Raw genomic sequence first — 13,219 nt, forward strand, 5'->3', positions numbered from 1 at the left:
GTGGTAGTATTTAAGCAAGCAAACAACAGCACTGTGTGAAATGATATTTTCATAAAGAGAAAGACGTGTACAGAAGTGTGCAAAACAATGTACATGTATGCATGACGGCACACTGCAGACAGAGCACTGCAGTCGTAAGTGTGCAACAGCAACACAACAGCAATCCAGTTTTCCTATATACAATGACGGTAGATAATAGAAAATGGGGACAGAGATGGAATGCGTCTATGCAAATATATAGCTCCTCAGCACACACTGCCACAACAGACTACAGTCTACATAAGCAAGGAGAAGATCTCATGCGCAAAATAAAATAAAAAATCCATGCATGCACTTGAGGAAAGTGTCAATAGGAAATTAAACAGCAGAGCCCAACATTACAGCAGGTAATGTTTCATTTCTCCTTCTCACTTTCTTGCCACATGACCAATCGCTTACTGTCCCCATCCCCCCTCTCTCTGTCTCGCCCATTGGCCCCTTCCCCGATCACAGTCCAAAGAATCCTATTGGTGGAAGAAGTCCATATAAACAGAGCTCTCAGGCACAATACTGTACACTCTCAGGCCCAGTGAGTCACTATGAGACAGTAAGAAAAGCACATGGATACTTAATGCTCCTCTATATGGAAAAGCGACAGCGCAGGAGGAGTATACTGTAAGACGGACACACAGAGACAGACGAGAACTACGGCTGGGATGGATGCTGCTGCACCCCTCCTATCCTGAGGCGTTGATGTAGAGCTGACTCTGCAGGATGTAGTCGATGACGGGCTGGCAGAGGTAGTCCACCACGTGGCCATCACCATGCTGGAGGGCCAGTCTGCCGAGAGGAAAATATCACATTGACACGGGCACTGCAGGACATTGTAGTGGACAATAAGTCAGGCTCTAATCTGTATGAGTCGACACACAGGTCGCAATGCGGTCGGGCTGTCGGTACACATTGTAGTGGACAATAAGTCAGGCTGTAATCTGTATGAGTTGACACACAGGTCGCAATGCGGTCGGGCTGTCGGTACATGGAAAGCTGATTTCATTATTGGGTAAAATCCTTATTATAATACCATGCACATGACCTTACAATCAAACATGGGTGGGTCAGGGTGACACTTGAGTGTGGGAATGTAAAAACAAGGAAGTGCTCTGTAAATGAAGCCACGCCATTTCTGTGAAATATCTAAATCACAAATCACATTTAACATCTTCATCATGTTCCACTTGGGCTTGGGGTCAAAGTGTAAAATAGACCCTAGGTTGAAAAATACCTAACTTCTCTGCACTCTCTGCACTTGCCAATCATTCAAATTAGTTATTATTAGTATTATTAGTTATTAGTTATTATTATTACTATCACTACTTACTCAACCTATTTCTACTAGACTGTGCCCTCTGTGGTCTCAATAGATTTGCAAATATCACCACTTGTTCTCACTGCATGGCTCCCACAACACCAAGGCCAGTTAGTGGTGTGCATTGATATTTGAAATTATAGCCATATGACAGACTCATGATGAACATCACAAGGCAAAAAATTAAGAGGACTCATGGAGCTCACGAAGCAATGGAGCACTTAAAAATCTGTGGCATTCACCTACCTGCTTTTGGTCGAACTGACAATGGACATCGGGTGGTTGATGTCATCTTTTACCACAAGTATGTTGTCCTGTAAAAGTGAAAATAGAATAAGATTCATAAGTAAATAACGTAACACCAGAATAATGAAACAAGATCATACGAAAGACATTTGAGCTTAAAATAATACTTTCCTTACTCACTTTACATACTAATTTACCTCTGAAACAGCTACAGTAACACTCTGCAAGACACCTCAATGCACTTGTAGATGTTCTCATGTAATATACAGTAGGTTTGGTGTTTACCTTATGCTTGCGCAGGACAGACGAATGATTCATTATCCTCTCTGTGTCAGTTCCATCCCGAGGCACCACCACTATCCCAAAGTCTCCCACAATCACCTCCATCTGCAAAACAAAGGGCGGCTCCATTCAGTATAGTGTGTAAATGATCAATTGTATCTGATGTGCTGCTGACTCACACTAGCACTGAAGCTAAAGAACAAAAGGGCTCTGTTGTTGACACAGTCAACTGTTTACCCATTTAGATTCTGGGCTTTCTGTCTCATTGTTCTGGTTTTTGATGGAAAAAGGACCACTTCCACACTTCCAAAAAAAAAAACATGTTTGAAATTGTGTAACCGCTCTGTCCAATAAAGAAGAGAAGGACAAGGTCTCCTGTGCAGCAGAACTCAGCTTACATCACTCTCTTTCCACAGGCCCGGGATGCAGAAGGACTCCAGCAAATCACTTCCACACAGGAGAAGGATACGCAGCTCTAAAAACAGGAACAGTGATCAACCGCAAGATTACACAACAGGCAGGTCAAACAAAAATATACTGCAACACTGCCACATCAGCACATTACAAAAGGTCCACACAGTATCAACAGACAGCAACAGTAATTGACTGATTTAAACCTCTGAAACATCCCTATTTGAAGCCACATAAAAAGCCAGATGTCAAATTTCCGAGAGGGCAAGAATCACTTGATTTAATGAGCAGGACTGAGCAGCAGGGGTTACATCAATATTTCCATCAATTCCAAAGTCTATCAGGGCATATAGATCAATGACTGACAGACAGCGCCCTTACTTAAAAAATCTGCTTAGTTCATCTCATGAAGATTAACAATAACACAAATAACAATAAACACTGATTACATGAGTTGAAAAATCCCTTCAAAATACAAAGCTGACAACTGAATGATCCCAGCGGGGCATTTGTGCTTGAAACGATTAGAAATGAGTCACTGTAAATTGTTTTCCTTGAATTTGGAGCATAAAAAACACAAACTCACCAATTTCCTCATATCTCATGGCAGTCCCCAGGTTGGCATTCTCATCTGTTTGAACAAAGGGAGGCCAAGTTTCAGAGATGACTGTGGTTTAGTAGAGAAGACTGCTCATGTTAAATGCATGCTTCTCCTGTTCGACGTGCCCATGAATAATGCACAGCAATTATGAGCTAGATTTTCAGACACCGCATGAGGAGAAGAGTATCCATATTCCAGCCCATACCAAGATCAAACTGATAACACCCTTAGCATTTATACACATTGGATAGGAATTGCTTCATGTTTAACATGTATGGGTATGTACAGTATGAGAATGTAAGGGAATATTAATAATCTGTGGCTTTAATGATGAAACTGTATACTTACCCACAAAGGTGAAACGGTCCATGTTTGGGCGAACACAACAGATTTTGCCAAAGCTTTCACTCATCTTTCCCCACAGTTTAACTGGAAATAGGAAGAGTCAGGTGAAGCTAGCGCCACAACACCACAACATCATGCACATAAAAGCTAAGTGTAAAGCCTGAGCATGGACTGAGTGTGGTGTAGACAGCTGATGCATCTAAGGCTCCTAAAATGCTGACACAGCAGTCATTCACAAGGGCCTTGTTGTTATCGGGGGAGGCTAACACTGTTACTAGTTCTGGAGTCATATTCGTCAAATTTAACAAAGTGACAACAATGACAATTCTGCCAATTAATTTCCTGTTTCTCTGTGAAAACCTAGAGAAAGCACTTGTTCTACCAACTCAAACAGGAAATGCAATTGGAGTTTCATAAGACACACAACAATAAAGACACAAGCAAGTTATGCTACGTTCCAGATACAATTTTTAGCCCGTAAGTTACAACTTCAAGTCTCACTACTTAGTGACTTAGTAGCGTTCCAGGCAAAGTCATAACAAGTCATGACAAACCCTTTTGCGGCTGTTGTTTATGTGTGTATGACGTCAAAAACAGTAACTGGGAGTACAACGATTCACAGGTAGTTTGTTACGGGTTTGACAGCCGTTCCAGGGCACTTTCATGGGTAGAAGGTTGTGAAAACACGGGTTACGGGTTGCCTGGAACGCACCATTAGTCCCAGCACAGCACAGTGTGAGGCACTTGGGGAAGGTGGAGAAGTGCCTTACCAACTGTGGGTTTGTTAGCTGTGTTACGATTCTGGTAGATGGTTGAGGTCTCATTCTGCGGCTGGCCAATCACAGGGGTTGTAGAGGGTGTGTTCACATTGGAGAGAATACACCCTGTCACTCTCTGTTGAGAAAATACATCAGAGAAGGGTTTGTAATCTTTACAAATTTCCAAATTCATAATAGTTATCAGATCAGATCCTGTAAAAAAATATAAAATTATACACAATTACACAATTCTACATGAATGTCAAGATGCCAGTGTTACAGTGATGTGTGGCTGGTGCGAAATGTACAAAATGACAGATAAACTAGTAGGCTCCCAGTGACTGTTTAGGGCTGCCTATTTGATGTTGAGCATTGTCTTTAGGCTATATGAATACATAGAGTCAGTCTTTCCTACATTAGCTAGATGTACACTAGATTACAGTGACTACAGTAGATTTTACTATGATTACAGTTAGCTACCACATAGAGGTCACCCCCAAACTAGGTTTGAGCACATATCTAATACAATATACTTAATCCTTAAAGGCAAATACCTAAAACAAGCATCTCAAGCAATCTCAAGCACCTTGCTTTCGCACACACAAATAAACTGGTCTACATAATCAGCATCATTTTATCAGTATCTGGTCAAATAGTTCTGCATCATAGTTCTGATGCAGACTCTGACATTCACAGCTGAGAATTCATTCATAAGGACTTCCCAGCGATAAGGACTTCCCAGCGATGAATGGGACTGCTGGATCTGGCACCAGATTTAAGCAACATTACTGCTTGGACTGAATCTCTCTGTTTCCATGGAAACATACGCTGAATGATGGCACAGTAGGCTACATAATATGTACTGTACATACAGAAGGAAGCTAAAATGAGTCTTGAAAACATATATGGAAAGCCTAAATCTATAACTGTAGATTGTACTGTAGCGCATAGTGGTATAAGAGTAATGGATTTATTTCTCATTAGAATATGAAAGGATTAACAGGGGAATATGATCAGTTCCATTCATAACTGTTTGATTTTATTACATTAGAAATAGATTAGTAAGAAAATACTTGAACTGATACCAATCACCAAATATGTGAGGAATTCTGAAACCTACCTACAGTATATGCCAAATTATTTCAAATATTTACGTTGCAGAATGTTTATTTGATCTGTGTGTTTGATCTGTGGTGTCTGTGTTCAGATGCCGTTGTGTTACCTTCATGAGGTCTCGGTGGTGTTCCAGCACACTGCAGGTAGTTTGCCATTTGTCCTGGTAACACTCCCAGGGGTCCACCCTGTGCACATGCCAACATGCCATCAGCAAATCATGTCAACATCACTGAAACTATTTATGAGCTTGAAAGGTGGCTGGCGAACTACTTCACTGCTGGTAACCAAGGTGCTGTCTGTCACTTCAAAGGAAGAAGAAGAACATTTACCTGATCCAATCAGAAGACTGAACTGCCAGCTGACACATGGTAAGACGATGTCTGCTGGGGACCAGACCCTGCACAGGCACACAGTTAACAATTCAGGTGCTATGTGGACATTATACTACTGGATAAATCCTCTGCACAGCACATTCTTGTAAATCACAACAGTATTGTGGGAAATTTTAAAGTAATTGAACAGTAGCCTTCTATAGAACTACTTTATTATACTACTGTGATTCACATGTACTGTGGGTAAACACAGCTTTCAAAGTCATCAAAGTCTGATAACCTAATGCAAAATGATGATAAATTGTTGATCATGAATTGCACATACTATTTTAAATATCATTAATATCATGAAAGAGCAAATGAAATGAGATGTTAAACCCTGTGTTGCATTGTCTAGAAAATGCGGTAAATACAACTGCAGACATTTTACCGTGTTGCATTGTCTAGAAAATGTGGTAAATACAACTGCAGACATTTTACTGTGTTGCATTGTCTAGAAAATGTGGTAAATACAACTGCAGACATTTTACTGTCAGAAGAAGTCATTTTAACAAGCCCTACATGAAGTAAACACCAGTATAGAATAAAAAAATTTTTTTTTTTAAAAAACACACCACCACCATGAAATACACAACAAAGAAAAGTTCAAAGACTGGTTTTTAGAAACAGCACTTCCTGCACATGTATTATTCATGTTTTTGTTAGCCTCAGATAGGAAAACTAGGACAAGCTTTTGATTAATTCCAGAAAAAAGGCTCACAAGTGTATCTGATATAGATAGTATCTATTTAGAGGGAAGTGCATTATAATGAATATACCACCATTTTACATTTACATTTAAATATACAAATATAACATATATATTTTATCCAAATACTATCCAAATATCCAATTATAGGCATGGTGTCACTGCATCTTGCACATCATATATCAAAACTGTATCAATAGATTCCGGCCAATGCAGGCCAATTCATTTCAAATGTATAATGAGCAATCAATACATTCACAGTTAAATGCTGTCATTTCAGGCAGTCAGTCCTGAGTGCCTTAAGGGAAATGGCTGAGGTAAAACTGGTCAGCAAAAGTACTCCTTACCGGTTTTCCATAGGAGTCATGAACTGGAGAAATAATTCCACCAATCACTATAAAACGCCCAGTCTTGTGAAGATGCTCTCTGGCTTTCTCTGCAATGTGGAGACAGAGTAATTATTATGTTTATACATAATATTATTATATATGACCTGTGCCATATTATAACAATCGGATGTATGGTTAATAAAAAATCGTATTTATTGAAGTGACAACTTGTTTATTTCAGTCATTGCAATATGTTATTGAAAATAATTGTTTATTACAAAGACGTGTTTGAAGAAACTCTTTGAATATTGCTATCACTTGGTGACCTCTTGAATACCTCCATATTTTAAGCCTTGACCAAAATGACCAGTTGAAGCATAAGTGAGTTTTGCAATTTGAGTGTACAGCCAGGATTGGTCTATATGTTTCTGTCACATTCAGCTAATGTATGTTTGTTTTCAGTTGTGAAAGTCACAGGGTTTTCCAAAGTTGACTCATGGTTTCTTGTTTGAAAATAGTTATAATAAAGCTTTATTTGTATAATAATAATAATAATAAAGCTTTATTTGTATAGCACCTTTCATACACAGAATGCAGCTCAAAGTGCTTTACATTTGAAGCATGTAACACAATAATAGTCAGTCAGTCATTATCAATCACTTTTCTTTGCTGTTTATGTTATACTCAGCAACATATCAAAAATATAGAAAATGACGTCATAAGACTGGCAGCCTTAACCCTCTTACCCCCCACAAGCACGCCATATGGCAACTGTGGCAAGGAAAAACTCCCATATTCCAGGAAGAAACCTTGAGCAGAACCTGACTTAATAGGGGAGCCCATCTGCTTCTGGCTGGCTGCGCCCTCAATAGTAGCAGATGTAGAATAATCTGAAAATGTAGTCTACAGGATAAGATGAGTTAACTAAAAGCTTTCCTGTACAGGTATGTTTTCAGATCTTTTTAAAAATATTTACTGAACTTCGCCTGCTTGATGTACAGAGGCAGGGTGTTCCATAGTTTGGGGGCATAATGGATAAACGCAGCTTCTCCACTTTGTTTGTGGAGCACTTTGGGTACGATTAAAAGATTAGAATTGGATGATCTAAGTTTCCTTTGTGGTTGATAAGATATTAAAAGCTCAGAGATATATGAAGGTGCTATGCCATTCAGAGCTTTGTAAGTAATTAACATAACCTTAAAATCAATTCTATAGGAAATAGGGAGCCAGTGCAGTTCAGCCAACACAGGGGTGATGTGTTCTCTCTTCTTAGTCTTAGTTAAAAGTCTAGCCGCAGAGTTCTGTATGAGTGCCAATTTCTTTAGATGTTTTTTGGGAAGACCAGTGAAAAGTGCATTGCAGTAGTCTAACCTGCTAGTGATAAAGGCGTGAATTAGCTTTTCTGCATCTTGTTGAGTTAAAAAGGGCCGCACTTTGGCAATGTTTCTCAAGTGGAAATAGGCTGTCTGAGTAACTTTACTGATATGGGGCTTAAAACTTAACTCTGCATCTAAGATGACACCGAGGCTTGTTACTTTTGGTTTGACCTGGTGTGCCAAGTTCCCCAGATTACTAAGAATAATATCTCGCTTTAGTTGCACACATCTATGCTTACTCCCTCTGACTAAGACTGACTGCATTGCTGTCTCTGACTAAGGCTAAGCGCATCACTACATGTGACATGCCTGACATTTAACAACACTCATTGACACTCTAATTACAGGCCAAGTATTCAGACTGCCTGAAATGCATCTTATGCCGCATGAAGTCCAGAGCAAAAAACATTTCAGGTCAGAGGAACAGTCCACAAGTGGTAAATAATCTATTTCTTGTAACTGGAAATTAACACATTGGCATAGCTTGGATACAAAATCTTGAAGAAAGACAGATTTGTATGTAAATCATGAATAAACAGATAAAAAGACAGATGACATATGTCATTGTTGAATTAATTAGTGAAATATATGTTGTGTTCCCACAATCATTATATCTGGCCTACTCAATTCAGAGAACTGATCTCCAACTACCTTGTAAAAGCTGGATACTATGAAACCTCCCTGTTCCCACTCTGCTTTGAGGCAGACAGGGAAAGAGGAGGATTTGAAAAATAGGTCACAGAAAATATGAATGCCCCCTTGGGGAAACTCCAGATCCAGCTGCATTTGTAGCCATGGCATACATCATTTTTGCAGCAACCCTGCCCCTAACAGTTGTCTTGTAAAAAAACTGAAAATCCCCCTTATATTTTCTAATAGCATATAATTAGCCAATGGCATCCTTCCAGTGCCATTTCAGAAGACATTATAACATGATTGTGTTTTCTGAATGTACAAGCTGGATTTAGCTAGGCGACATACATGTAATTATCTAGCCTATGTTAATGTAATATGTAGATATAGTCTAACAACAGTGACGACATATAATGGACTAATTCCATTAAGTAGAAGAAATTAAGACTAAAAACCTACGTTTCTGGGTTTCAGAGCACCCTGAGGCAACATCTTCTCAAAAGTAAACTGTCTATTCTAGCCCACCTGTCTTCCAACCATTAACAGGCCACGCTTGATGGGCCTTTTTATGGGGTAGCCTAACCATTATCCAATAGCCTGCCCTACGTCAACGTCAAATAGGACAAAAAGGTAATTAACGGATGTTTCGCAGTCGGGTTGGCTGCATCTTCAACGTTGGTCCACGCCTATTGAAGCACTTTTGAATAAGTTTCCGATCATTTTCACCAAGATAAACTAATCTTCGGGGTTGCTTTTGTGTTAAAGCCTATATAAATATAGAGTAGGGCTACTGTATAATTATGCTCTTTCAGCAAACAGTTGAGAACGCTATACTCCTCGCCCCCTTTCCACGGGCGTTTTGGTAACTAACAGGCCATGCCGCACTTAGTAGGCAAACAGTGACGCCATGTGAAACGGTAGTGATTTTAAGAGATGGCTCTGTAAGAGAATAATGATTAAAAACAAGATGTAAAATGGCATTTCGGTTAACGTTAAAGCATGCCGAAGATATAGAAAACACAATCATATTCCTTACACATAGCCAGTTAATGCTGACATAAGGGCCGTCGCCCATTTCAGCACCACACTTAGGACAGCGATTTAGAACATAAATTAGTCGTGGTAGGCTACAGCGCGATACCAAAATGAACCGAAGCCCAAATGGATCTACGTATTGATCCAATTGTTGTAGACCACAGATACTCACAAAGGTGGTGCGCAACTACCGATTAAAAAAACAGACCCACAAGCTTACCAAACATATGAATATGTCCTTTAGTGATTGGGTTAAAACTTCCGCATGACAGCAGAATAACGTGCGTTTTAGTAGTCTCTGTCATTATCCGAGTATTTTAAGCCACGTTTGGTTAAGTGGCCGATGTTTTGCCTTTGTTATGTTCCTTTCCCGACCGCAGCGATAGGCGAGGTTCATTCGGATGCGGCAGTATCCCCGTCTCTTCGGCAAGATGCACGGCGTCACAGGGTATTTCTCAACTGTCCAATCTTTAAAGGCGCCGATCACCGTTATGGGAAACTAGAGTGCAATGATTATTCCACTGTTTAGCCTACATAAATGTATAGGCTATATTCATATATTCATATAGGCTATATTCATATAGCCTATTATAGGATAAGCCTATAGTGTTTCACGTTCCCAATTTGTGCTCTGAAGCCACTGGCTATGGCTGCTGCGGGTCAACACCCTTTTTGGGTGGTCAGTGGTCTCAGTTAGCTCTTTAAGTCTTCCTCTGAAATAATTTTGAAATATGAAGCATTCATCAATGTTTATTCTTTATTCGACAGAATATTTCAGAATTCAGATAATACAGTGTATAATATGGACAAAAATGATAGCCTACCTTATCTAATAGTATGCACAACCTTTAGAGGCTATACAATTCACTGCCAAAAAGCATTTTGCAGCTTTAAATGACACTTCTACATCTATATCCAAAGGCACTGGCCTGCACCCACCCCTGCACACCAGTGCCTTTTGACCGCCCCACGACCGTCCCACCTGGTGCCCCCATGATTAAAATAAACATGTTAAAGGGCCCTCAAAACTGCCCTATAGTCTGACCTTAACATGAGAAAAATGTTTCAGTGCCGTCAGAGAGCCAACAATACGTTTGAAGAATGTTTCTTAATGAGTGCCCTTCTAGTGTTAAGCATAATGCAACCCCCCCCTTAAAATTACCTATACTTGGCATTCCCTTTGTGCGTCCCTCCATTGGAAAAGGGTGCCATTATGGAGTTCCCTCTATGCTGCCCCTACATGCCAGTGTTCCAAAGGGTGTCATTTCCCGTCCAGAATGCAGTGGAATTGCAGCCCTGTATATTGTACTGCATTGAGTGCCAAAGTAGGCCTAGGTGCTCCTCTAGTGGCTAATATGTGATGCAGTGAAGTAAAGGGTGCCCCTACTTGTATCGATTTAAGGAAGTTTCCTAATAAGTATAAGTATATATACTTTTTTGATCCCGTGAGGGAAATTTGGTCTCTGCATTTAACCCAATCGGTGAATTAGTGAAACACAAACAGCACACAGTGAACACACAGTGAGGTGAAGCACACACTAATCCCGGCGCAGTGAGCTGCCTGCTACATCGGCGGCGCTCGGGGAGCAGTGAGGGGTTAGGTGCCTTGCTCAAGGGCACTTCAGCCGCGGCCCACTGGTTGGGATGGATTGATGGATGCCCCTGCAGTGGTATGATAGGTGCCTTTACAATGGGATAAACCTGATGTTCCTTACAGGTGCCTTTCTGATGGAAGAAAAAAAAAATCAAGTTCTCTCTCAGATAGCACTGCGTCACTGAAGTGCCCTTGCGATGGAAAGGAAAAAAGAGATAGAACATGTAAAAATCAATCTCCGCCTACAGAAAGCTAGTTTTTAAAGTGAATATCAACTAGCCTAGCCGAAAACCTCTATCAATCAGTAGCGTCTAGCTAGATTACATAGGGTACCTGATGTAGCTGTAGCCAAAATGTTACATTTACACTCATGTATTTACACTTGGCATGACAATAGAAACACAATTACACATCTATCGGAACTCCCCCTATTACCGTCGGTCCCGTATTTCCACCGTCTTGCGTGTATGTGTCACTTACTGTAATATCCATTCTATACAAACCAAGACGGCGGATACCTAAAGAAACACAAGCACCCACACCATAGGTGTATAGCTATGTACCAAAAATCACATTTTACCATGACTGGAAGAGCTGTAAACAGTATTGTAAGGCTGCGTGTACACATCCGCTTGGAGCTCCAGTGGAATTTTAATTTCATGACGAGAATTCTCGGTCTAACCATTCATGTGCCGTTGAAATGCCGTAAATAGGCGACCCACCAGGCCAGCACTAACCTCCGAGTGTGGTAAACAAAATCTAATATTTCAGGCAGTAAATGCTCCCGTGAAGAACCAAAACAGATTTTGTTCAAATCTAGACACCTATGGCTACTGAAAAATGTAAGGTTCATTTAATGTTATTTTGAAGTATTGAAAAACATTGTTGTTTTAGAATTTTCGAACGAAAGTGGTAATAATTGGATACCTAACAAACCAATGAAGTTCCATGTGCGGAACTTTGGCCAAAAGACTAATGTCTATTACTGTAACCTAGGTTACACCAAAGTCCTTTTAGGCAAGTCCCTCCACTCGGTGGCCATATTGCAACGCTTTTTGGGCACTCATCGGGCATCCTATTCGGCAGAAATGCACGTGTGCAAGGCTTTACGAGACCAACCTTGCTCCAGCGGCGAGTTCACAACACATGATTGGCACGATGTCACAACACACCATATGATTGGCTCAATGTATTCACATCACACCACATGATTGGCTCAATGTATTCACATGTCGACGTTTTGCAGAGGAAGGGGTGGGATATGTGTAGACAACGGCCATATTGGCGTTACAAACTAGCCCCATGCATTTCTATGGAGGATATTTTGAGTGCTGTGTCTCCTTATTAGAAAGTCTCTGGTTACACTGAATTAAGAACTGTTGTTGCGAATGTAACAGGGTAATACTTTGGAAGGGCCAAGGGGCCAATCACAGTAGCCTGACTACGCCACCCTGAGGCCTAGTGCATCAGGGAATCTTTAAGAGATCGTACCTCTAAACCGAGACAGCTCTTTCAGGTTCGTAATTACACCATGGAGACATGATTCCAGGAAAACAAAGGATTTATTAATACACAAACGGGTGGGGATCTGAGGGTGGCAACTATGGAGGTCCACACAAATATTTTACATGCAAGCATTAAGAAAAGCTCACCTATTACACAGCAAAGGCACACAGCAAAGCGATAAGCAATACACAAAACCACACCACACGTATGCTCAGAGTAGCCCCCCTCAGAGCCACCTCCCTACTAAATAAACTTAAAAGTTACAAACAGAAGGACAAGACAGGCAACACAAAAACCAAACATAAAATAACCAAAGCAAAACCAAGACAAGACAAGACAGCAGCACGACCCATGTTGCCCATCAACATGACTGGGCTGCCTAAAAGAACAGAACACAGAAGATTAAACAAAGAACACACCACAATATACATAACATAAAACCACAAATGTCTACAGGGAAACAGCATCCCTGACAGTAGCAGGCAGGGGCTACACCAGTGGAGTCTACATTGCTACTGGCTGCTGCCCCTCTTAAGTAGCGCTCCACTGGTGCCAGATT

General features: G+C 40.6%; 1 protein-coding gene across 1 annotated transcript; it reads right to left on the reverse strand.

Moving 5' to 3' along the window:
- Positions 1–29: 29 nt before the first annotated feature.
- On the reverse strand, positions 30–10,026 carry nmnat2 (nicotinamide nucleotide adenylyltransferase 2). The gene is made up of 11 exons (XM_048258923.1): positions 9,781–10,026; positions 6,535–6,623; positions 5,437–5,504; positions 5,214–5,292; positions 4,004–4,127; positions 3,237–3,317; positions 2,874–2,918; positions 2,275–2,351; positions 1,880–1,981; positions 1,595–1,662; positions 30–819 (listed from the first exon to the last, which is right to left on the reverse strand). The coding sequence occupies exons 1-11, from the start codon at positions 9,863–9,865 to the stop codon at positions 717–719; spliced, it is 921 nt and encodes a 306-aa protein (XP_048114880.1). The 5' UTR covers positions 9,866–10,026; the 3' UTR covers positions 30–716.
- Between the last annotated feature and the right edge of the window lie 3,193 nt (positions 10,027–13,219).

The sequence above is a fragment of the Alosa alosa genome, chromosome 1 (assembly GCF_017589495.1).
Source record: "Alosa alosa isolate M-15738 ecotype Scorff River chromosome 1, AALO_Geno_1.1, whole genome shotgun sequence".
NCBI classification, from domain to species: Eukaryota; Metazoa; Chordata; class Actinopteri; order Clupeiformes; family Clupeidae; genus Alosa; species Alosa alosa.

What these genes read in the sequence shown, in the direction of transcription:
- nmnat2 (XM_048258923.1), bottom strand. Translation starts at nt 9,865, where the DNA reads ATGACAGAGACTACTAAAACGCACGTTATTCTGCTGTCATGCGGAAGT. An exon ending in ACCACCGAGACCTCATGAAG is followed by an intron (nt 4,128 to 5,213) that starts GTAACACAACGG and finishes TTTTCTCAACAG; the next exon opens with AGAGTGACAGGGTGTATTCT. An exon ending in AGCTAACAAACCCACAGTTG is followed by an intron (nt 3,318 to 4,003) that starts GTAAGGCACTTC and finishes TCCTATTTCCAG; the next exon opens with TTAAACTGTGGGGAAAGATG.